Here is a 9,677-nt window from a genome sequence, read left to right as displayed (position 1 = left end):
TAGAAATGTCAGTTTTCCTAGATTAATTTTTCTATACGCTATTGGTACGTAGTCATACTCCATCCTGCTTCCTAGGAAGCTCACACTCCACCTGCACCATCCTCAGATACTTTTCACCTTGAAAGGGCTTGAAAAGAAACCAGAATATTTCCATGGAAAAGTATGTGATCTGGAAATGATCTGCCAGGCCTCCCGCTAAAAGAAAAAAGTACTAACCAGATATAGCTATCATTGATGAGACAAGTGGAACATGCTACATGTTTTACAGTCCCACAGCTCTTTCAGCATAGCCAGCAAACAAGAGGCTTCACTTCTTACCACATTAGCAGCCATCTAAACCTATGTAACAGTAAGAGATAGTCGAAGTACAATGCTGTTCAGTAATGCTGTAATGTCATTGGAAATTGCGGTTGCTAAAATTAAACTGACACTTGGCAGAAATTAGCATAACACTTTCCATCACAGCCTTATGACAGAAAGAGTGTCTGCGTGGCACAGGCAATGCTGAGAGCAGAGCTGTGCATCACCAGAGGGATCAACGTCTGAGGCCATGCAGAGAAAGCTTTGAAGGGATTGGAAACCCACAATCACAAAAATGCCACAGTCTCCCATCCCTTCACAGGGACACAGAAGTCGATGCTCAAATTCAAAGTCCAAACTTCTCTTTGCCTTTTGACTGTGTTTTTTCACCAGATGGGAGGAGGAGCTCCATGTTTGGGCAAAGAAAAGGAAGGCTTTATTTCATCATCTGCCAGCATGAGTTTTCTCCTTCTCCTCCCCACCGCCCTCAGGATCAAGGCGAACTCCTTAGGAACACTCCTTAATTGGCAGAGGGCTACTTTTAAGGCAATGGGAAGACACTCCCCTCCCCTGGGGCCCTGAATATGTCCTCCATGCTGGCAGTGTTTTGTTCTAACCTAAAGCATATGTCAGCTTCCTCACTACACAGCTCAGGAGTCCAGTGCAACTAAAGAGTTAAATTCCTTGGAAATAAGACCAGTGAAGACTCCTGGAGCTGTGCAGGTGCAGAATGACAGCCTGACACTGCTCATCAGACCACAGATTCCCAAGACCCTGCACAGGGTCTCAGGGATAGCAACATTTGGGTCTTCTTGTTTTGCCATTTAAAAAAATAAATAAAAGAAAGAAATTTCCATCCTCTCGCATAGAAATGAGCACGCAGTAGGTACTCTGAGTAAATATTTGTCAAATAGTCAACACGGTTTTACAATATTTCACCCAGGCTCCTTTCCACCCCTGTAAGTCTCAGTCTGATTTCAGCTTTCCTAATCCACAGATGGCCAGTTTAGGGCCAGATCATCTGACGTAAGAGCAAAAGGGCTATGTCCCCTTGTGGGAGGCAGGGCAAAGCTCTGCATTGTAATGAAGTCACCTTATTCAATGGCACGAATTCACAGTTTAGAAGTCCAAGAATAATGAAACTGGTAAACATACAAACCAATCAGGCAAAATGAAAACCAAGGAAATTTTATCTTTTCTTAGCCAAGAGGGGGAAAGGCCAAGGTATGTAAGACATACACCACAGAATACTTTGTTCTTTCTTTTTTATTTAGTCACGACACATCAGTACAACAGAGGTCAAACCCAGTTCAGTGGAGGTCGTTTAACTACACCTGCTAAAAGAATAAACCTGAAAAATGATATTTTATAGTCCAAATCAAATTAAATAAATCAAAGAGAAGGAGGCAGGAAAGCTCTTTTAAATACCTTGGCAACCACAGTTCCATGCACCAAAAGGAAAACTCACATAAAAATTTCCAGTTAAAAGAAAACATGGCAGTTCCAGGAAAATTAGGTTATGCATTTAACAGGTTCCACTGTACTACTCAATTGACCACTTGCACACCATGATCACTTATCCATGTTAACATTTGTGAATTTGAGATCCGTGTGATTAAAAATTCATTGCATTGCTGGGGCTGGTAAATGCAGGCGTATTCTATTCAATTACCTTCAGTTTCCTTTCCACCAACACTCCAAATGAGACCTAACCTATCAGCGGCTCTCTCCTAACTAAATCAGAACTGCCAGTCCTGGCAGACACCAGCAGCTGGTCAGATGGATTCAGGGCCACGAATAGTTTGTACATTCACCTTTCTGCTATAGGAAGCAGAGAATTTACTAGTCTTCTTTCTTGGATAAAGCTGATCATCTGATTTGTCAACGCTTTGTTCAGAAATATAAAATTCAATATAGTTCCCCTCCCCCCAAAAGAATATTATTTATACAACACCTTAATCTGTCAAAATATTAACAAACAGAATCATGTTAACATTAAGCATAGTGGTTTGGAAAATTAATTCTAAAAACAGACCATAACTATACAAGGAGAAAAACAGACCAAAAATACTAAATGTTAAGATTCCCCAAATTTTGGGGCAAAAACGGAATCATTCTGGTTTACAAAGTAAATTAGGCACAGTACAAACCTATCACAAAGTGTTGGCTTATACTCACTATTTCAATTTAATGTCTTGAACAAAATTTAACAACTAGTTTTTAAAAACTGCTAATACATGACATGATGAAAAAAACATTAAAAAAGAAAAAAGTAAACCAACAAACCTTCAGTCTTTAAAAAAAATTTATCTGAAAGTGTACCTTTTTCCTTTTTACTTTTACTGACGACTTTAAGGTGATGTTGGCAACAGTCCAGCCCAGCTGGGATTTTAAACTTTCCCCTCCCTCATTCTACATCAGTTCTTTAAAAAGCTCCAATCTCCGTCCCCCAAGGTCTATAGGGCTTGCCAAGGTTTGCAGCCTGCGTGGGTGCTGAAGGGCTCAATGCATTGGGAGACAGTAAGTGGAAGGAGCCGAAAGAGAAGGGGAAGGCCGACAGGGAGGCCACTGAGGAGAGCAGAGGCGGCGACAGTTTGGAGGCGGAGGTGACCACAGGGAGCACCGGTCCGAGGCTGCCGCTAGGGGGCGCTCGCAAAGCAGGCGCCTCCGGATGTGCTGAGCCCAGCCTGCCCTGGTGGTGCGGTTCCGTGGGTGAGGCCGTGGTGGCCGCGTTGCCGTGGCCGTTCTGGGGCAGTAACAGCGGGTGAGCGATGTGCGGGTGATGTCCAAAGGCAGTCCCCCAGGGAATGTGTCCGAGGCCCGCGTGGGCGCCGCTCGCGGCTTCCCGCTGGGAGGCGTAGTTGTTGAGATGTGAGACCAGTCGAACTCGAAGCGGGTCAGAGGCATCTAGTCCTTCAATGATGCTCAGATAACGGGCAACTTCTGCCAGGCATTCCCGAAATCCCAAACTCCGATAGTCCATAGCAAGGGCGTGCGCATCAAAGTAGCCTAAGGAAAAGAACAAAAGAAAATTCTCAGGGCTTTGCCCGATTCCCGCATTTCTTCAGTCCCAGAGACAGCCCTTCCTGGCAGATACCTGCATCCCTTAAAACACGACAGTCAAGGGTTCTTCCGAAAGTCTAAATATTTTGGAGTCGACCAAAATCTTTGCATTAATCAACATAAGCAGAATGTGTTTGCTAATGCAAGTTCAAAGCCCAATTAGAAGCTGCAGAGCAGAAATTGGAATTATACCCTACCAGCAGATGAAACTATGCTCATTCCTTTCATGTTTTCCCTCAACAACAACAAAAAATACATCAAGGACAGAGAAACCACAGAGCAGTGAAATTCATTAGACACACAGATGTAAGTTATCATCGTGGAGCTTTTAGGCACTTGGACCTCAGTAAAGCATTTTCCTGCTGGAGACAGACACACAGACCTTGGTCTCCTGTTAGGTTTCCTCTACTTAACCGCAATACATTTCTTTCCTCAAGAGGCATGTGGCAGCGCATTTTTTTTTAAATCCCATATACCAAAATAAGACCACATATTGTTTTTAAATGCTTTTTCTCAAAATAGCAATGGACAAATGTGAGAGCTACCTGATCTGAATCAGGGCTGTCACAACTTCTGAAGACCTCACAAGTAATAGGTATTTTCCAAAAGATGCACTAGTTCAATCTGCAGAGAGTTGGGGTGGTGAATTCACTGGAGAAGATTCTATGTGCATTTGAAAATGTACTGACAGGGAACTGCACACACCACACACTGTTGTCTCCCCACCCCCAAAGAAAAATCAGGCAGCTACTGCACCAATCCTGGCCTTCAGTCGCTGCTCACTCTATGCCAACCACTCAGAGCCCCCACTAGGTCTAGGAGATGTACCTTTCCCTCCTGCCGTATGCAGCATTTTCAGGTGATCCACGGTCATCTGCAGGATCTCGGCTTTTTCTAGCTTAGCAGATCCCTAAAGATGAGAATGGCAAAAAGATTGATTTGGCACAAGTTCCTTTGGGGAACAACTTAAAATATGCAAACATACATACAAAGATATATGCTTTGTAAAGCGTAAAGTATGGACTAAAGAAAAATCAGTTGTCTTCACAAAATACGCTGGCATCTGTACGAATTCATCTAGGCACAAGCAACACAGCTATTTTCCAAGGCGGATGAGATTAATGGAGGGAAGATTCAGAAGGTGCGGACAGCGACGCTGAGAGCTTTACCTACTTGCTCCATTACCTGCTTCTCAAAAGCACTGGGTACCAGCCTTCTCAGCTCAGACAAACTGTTATTGATCCGGTCTCGTCGGCGCTTCTCAATTATCTGCAGAAGGCAAGCAAAACAAAGAAAGGTATTACCATTACGACTGTAAATTTCAAATACAAAAAAAGGTGGTTATTTCCGTTAATTAATAACAAAAATAAAACGAGATTGTAAAGAGACTCACTCCTCTCCGTCTTTTTCTGGCCAAAATCTGGGAAGACGTAGTTGGGGACATGGAACCTAGAGCTGAACTCAAGTTTCTGAAAAGAGAAAAAGCACAAACAAAAACTGAAATCGCCGTTAAACGAGGAGAGGTGACCTGAGAGGTCGCCCCCCACACCCTCCCCGCACTCAGACTTTTTTGCCACTTGGGCTGGAAGGCACCCAGGGGTTCCCTGGCCGCGGGCTGCCGGCAGCCCGCGACGCGCGGAGGTCAGCGCAGAGCACCGGCGCGCCAAGGGTCCCCGCCCGCTGTCACCGCGGCGGGCCTGCACTCGCCTCCCGCTCTGGCTCCGCTCCGCCGCCGCCAGCTCACCCATTCTCGTCCGCACTCTCCTTCTCCACCTCGATGGTCTCGTCCAGCTCGCTGTCCGAGGAGCTGTACTCGGGGTGAGCTCGCTTCATGCTGGCTGCCCGGAGGATCCAGGGGGGGGTCGGCGCGGCAGGCAGGGAGGAGTTAACTACAGCGGCACGTCTCCGCGCTCGGCTGCTCGCGTTCAGCACACACTGATCCCGCTCACGCTTTGCCTCTGGTTAAAACTCAACCATCCTTTCCCACGCTGAGCCCCTTCCCAGGGCCCTGGGGAGGGCGGGGGAGCGGAGAAGGCGGGCGAGGGGGCGGAGAGGCGGGGCGGCAGCTCCAGGGCAACAGCCGCCCCCCAGCCAATCCGGTTTCTTCGCCGCTGACTGGCAGCCGCTCCGGGGAGGGGCGGGAGCGAGGCCGAGGGCGCGAGCGGACCGCGCCCCCGCCCTCCGCGCCCTCCCCTGCCCGGCGGCGGTGCGTCGGCTCCGCGGGGGCTCTGCCCGGCCTGCACTCAGGGGAAGGAGGAGGTGCGGGAGGCCGGGCCGGGACACAAGCCCGCCGGCGGCCGCGGCCCCTCCCCGCCCCGCGCGCCCCGCGCGCCCCGATTGGCCTGGCCGCGCGCCAGGGCCGCGCCTGCAGCGCCTCCGGTGAGCCGCACGCGCCGCGGGCCGTGGGAAAGTGCCGGCGCCGCGGCCGCCAGCCAATCCGGGCGGCCGGCGACGGCGACGGCGGCGGCCGCGCTGGCGGCGGCGGCGGCGCTGGGCGTCCGCATGAATGGAGAAGAATGGGCAGGCGGGGAGCCGGGCCGCGCGAGGGCGCGCCGGCGGGGGCTGGGCGGCTGCGGGCCGGGCCCCCAGTGTGAACCTGTAATCGGAGCCTGGGCGCCGGCCGGCCTCGGAAGCCGCCGCCTAGCGCCACCGTAAATCTCGCCCGCGTGGCCGCCAGTTCCCGGCGGCTGGAGGCGCGCGCTGTTGGCGGGGCTGTGCCGGGTGCACCTGGCCAGGCCGCGCGCCTGCGGCTTCGCGGATCCCGCGGGGAAAGGGGCGCCGGGCGCGTCCACAGTGGCCACCAGTCCAGGGGCGGTCACATGGAGGAGCAAGCTGTGGGCTCAGGGAACGCTCTTTTTGGATTTCTGGGACCGAGGCCGCACATGCAGCCAGACTCGTTTCCGCAGGGGCTTCCCAGCCGCGGGATGGAATGAATACCCCTGTGCATCTCATTTCCGGGGAAGTGGAGCACTTGTTTTCTCGGCTGACTTGGGGGGGAAAAAAAACCAACGGTCCCTGGGGATAATCATTATGCTGGGGTTTTTTGTTGTCTCTGCACACCTCCCCCCCCCCACCCCCCGGCTTTGGCGGCCAGATCCTCTCAGCGGGCGACAGGGTGGCGGTGCTGGCGTTTGCGTCTGAGGCCGGCCTTGCTGAGGGAATGCACGTCTCTGGCCCCAGACACACACCTCTGGCTTCGGTGGCTTGACGTGGCGTGTACTGGCTGCTACGTGAAGTCGCCCCCGAGTCCACCAAGAAGACAGATTTTTTTTAAATACAGTTGTAAATCTCGAAACTGATTTCTGATTCCAGAAACAGAATGGTTGTTTTAAATTTGAAAATCCGGTCTTCTGTCCCTTACAAACGTGCAGAGCAATTCGCATTCGTCTCAGATCCACTCTGGATATTGTAGTCCTGTCTGTGAGGGAAAGCTTAGTACCTACCGGTGAGGATAACAAAAGGCTTTTCTCTTTGCAAAATGCTTCCTGGTTTCTAGACTTCCTTATTGATCTCAATGCCATCTTTCTTTCTTTCTTTTCTTTTTTTTTCTTTCTTCTCTCTCTCTCTCCCCCCCCCCCCCCCCCCCCCCCCCCCCCTCTCTCTCTCTCTCTCTCTCTCTTTCTTTCTCTTTTTCTCTGTTCCTTTTTCTGAGATAGAGTCTCGCTCTGTCTCCCAGGCTGGAGTGCAGTGCTGCGATCTCGGCTCACTGCAAGCGATTCAAGCGATTCTCCTGCCTCAGCCTCCCCAGAAGCTGGGATTACAGACGCGGGCCAGCATGCTCAGCTAATTGTTTTTGGTAATTTTAGTAGAGACGAAGTTTCACCATGTTGGCCAGACTGGTCTCAAACTCCTGACCACAGGTGATCCGCCTGCCTTGGCCTCCGAAAGTACTGGGATTACAGGCGTGAGCCACCGCACCCGGCCTCAATGCCATCTTAACACACCCTGGATGCCAAGCACTCTGAATGGCCGGCCTGGGCCTAATCCATAGTTCCCCTCTGGGTACCCCCACCCCTCCACCCCTCCACACACACTGGAAATACAACCTCCTGGCTCCCACTGAAGCTTATACTACTTCACATCACCTCCAGCCCTCAGCCCTTCCATGCAGCCCCTCTGCTTCCCTGTCTAGGCTGGGCCCTTCCATCAGCCATCCTGGGTTTGTTGTTGCTGGCACCCCAGACCTCTGGCTTCCTGAAACTCCACCACATGCTGCCTGTCAGTTGTCAGTCCAAGGTCAATCCCACCACCCGGCTTTCTCTCTGGAAGTGCAAATTTTAAGGCTCCTTCCTGGCCCTCCCAGTCTTCAGTCCAGGGCATCCATCACTGCTCCCTGCCTCTTCCCTCCCAGAACCTGATGGTTCAGGCATAGGAAACCACCCCACCTGCTCTCCTCTGCCTTCCAGAAGTCCCTCTGACCTTCAATTTATTTCCCCAAAGGGACAGGCCACCCTTCCCCAGAACCAGTGTGTCTACTTCCCCTCTGGCTCTGAATTTTCCCTGCCTCTGGCACCTACAGTGAGTCAGCCTTTCCTGCTTTGGCCCATTTCTGCTGCTGTGGAGAGGCATAGACAAGCTGCAGATGTTGAGTGAGATGAGACCAGGTGGGGTTAGGGATGCTTAACTCTACACTGGCATCCAAATGAAATATTGCTCACATGTTCATGATTACTTTTCTGTCAAAAAGGAGGTTCTCTATGGCCAGGCGCAGTGGCTCACACCTGTAATCCTAACACTTTGAGAGCCCAGGCAGGAGGATTGCTTGAGTCCAGGAGCTCCAGATCAGCCTGGGCAACATAGCAAGACCCCTATTTCTTAAAAAAGAAAATTAAAAATTACCCAGGCATGGCATGCACCTATAGTCCTAACTTCTTAGGGAGCTGAGGTGGGAGTTTTGCGTGAGGCCAGGAGTGCCAGGCCAGACTGGCAAGATCCCCATCTCTAGAAAAAATTTAAAAATTAACCGGGCATGGTGGCCAGTGTCCTAGTTACTCTGGAGGCTGAGGCTTGAGCCCAGGAGGTTGAAGCTACAATGAGCTATGATCATGCCACAGCACTCCAGCCTGGGTAACAAAAGGAGACTGTCTCTAAAAAAATTAAAAATGAGGTTGTCCTGCTTCTTAACTTTGACTCTGATTTTTCAATGCTTCCAATAAATACGTATTCTTCTATGTGCCATGTGCTGTGCTAGGGCCTGAAAATACAAAGGTGACCCAAAAGTCATCCAGCCTGCACTCCTAGAACTCACATCCTAGGGAGAAGACAGAGAATACACAATAAAATAGTTATGGATGCTCCAATGCTTGGAAGCACTCCTTGGTAAGGAAAAACAAGGGGGTGAGGATTCTTTATGAGGTCTGGGAAGGCCTGTTCTGTGTTTGGAAGGGACTTAAGATCAAGAAGAGGTGAACTAGGTGGTTCAGTAATAACCAGGAAGGAAGGGGTGGAGACCCCTCCCATGAGTGGTAGGATCAGAGGAGAGAGTTACACTGAGGGCACCAGGCCCCATTTTCTCCCATCTGCTATGTAGAGGGGATTTACCCCTGGAGGCTTTGAGCAAAGAACGACTTTTAACGTCTTTGCTACCCTGAATGCAAGGTACCTCCTGCAAATTGACCCATTCTGAAGCTTACATGGGACTGCCCAGGCCTGGCCCCTCAAGAAAAGGACCTTTTTACCATTTGAGGGTGGGGAAGTGGGCAAGTGTTGCCTTTTATAATTCATCTGTCCTGAAGAATCACCCTTTTTTATTTCACTCAAAGGCCCATTTTCTTGCCTGGTTTGTAGAGTCTGGGTTCAGTTACTTAACTTACCACTCTGCAGGCTGCTTTTATCTGCATTCCCTTGCCAAAGAGATACTCCAGATGTCCTGGAAGAGAGAGACACTACTCCAGATTTAGGAATTCACTCGCAAGGCCAGGCCCAGGTGGAGGCCTCCCCAGAGGAAAAGTGGTAGAACCTCCAGGAAGAAACAGCTCATCCTCAAACTCCAGCTGCAGCGTTTCTCTGTGAACGAGGCTTAGGGTGGTCAGCTTGTTGGAAGGGGTGCAAGCAGTAGCTGTGTGTGAGACTGCCCTGGAGGAAACGCCATATTGTCAATTATTCATTCATGAGAGCTTTGGCCACTTTGGAGGTCCCTACTTGGATACCCTTCATGAGGCCCTGTCTCTGTCAGTTTGCTGGCGGGTGCAGGTGATCTCAGTTGAACAGGCATGGGCCATGGTGCTCAGGAGGACCAAAGGCTACACCTGCAGCTCTGAGAAAGAAGGGGCTGCCTCTCTCTCTAACCTCTTAGTCTAATTGCTGTATCCATT

The 9,677-nt window shown here is 50.4% G+C and overlaps 1 protein-coding gene across 3 annotated transcripts; it reads right to left on the bottom strand.

Moving 5' to 3' along the window:
* Positions 1 to 1,548: 1,548 nt before the first annotated feature.
* On the bottom strand, positions 1,549 to 5,411 carry HEY1 (hes related family bHLH transcription factor with YRPW motif 1). 3 transcript variants are annotated; one of them, XM_050802235.1, is made up of 5 exons: positions 5,108 to 5,411; positions 4,757 to 4,832; positions 4,537 to 4,632; positions 4,192 to 4,273; positions 1,549 to 3,309 (listed from the first exon to the last, which is right to left on the bottom strand). In XM_050802235.1, the coding sequence occupies exons 1-5, from the start codon at positions 5,194 to 5,196 to the stop codon at positions 2,726 to 2,728; spliced, it is 927 nt and encodes a 308-aa protein (XP_050658192.1). In that variant the 5' UTR covers positions 5,197 to 5,411; the 3' UTR covers positions 1,549 to 2,725. The 3 variants fall into 3 exon arrangements, with proteins under 3 accessions (XP_050658192.1, XP_050658193.1, XP_050658194.1); XM_050802236.1 differs by having other exon boundaries at positions 4,549 to 4,632; positions 5,108 to 5,410; XM_050802237.1 differs by lacking the exons at positions 4,192 to 4,273; positions 4,537 to 4,632; positions 4,757 to 4,832; positions 5,108 to 5,411 and adding an exon at positions 3,746 to 3,892.
* Positions 5,412 to 9,677: the final 4,266 nt, after the last annotated feature.

The sequence above is a fragment of the Macaca thibetana genome, chromosome 8 (genome assembly GCF_024542745.1).
Source record: "Macaca thibetana thibetana isolate TM-01 chromosome 8, ASM2454274v1, whole genome shotgun sequence".
Classification (NCBI taxonomy): Eukaryota; Metazoa; Chordata; class Mammalia; order Primates; family Cercopithecidae; genus Macaca; species Macaca thibetana.
The sequence above is the reverse complement of the archived record's forward strand: the minus strand, read 5'-3'. Positions and strand labels throughout refer to the sequence as shown.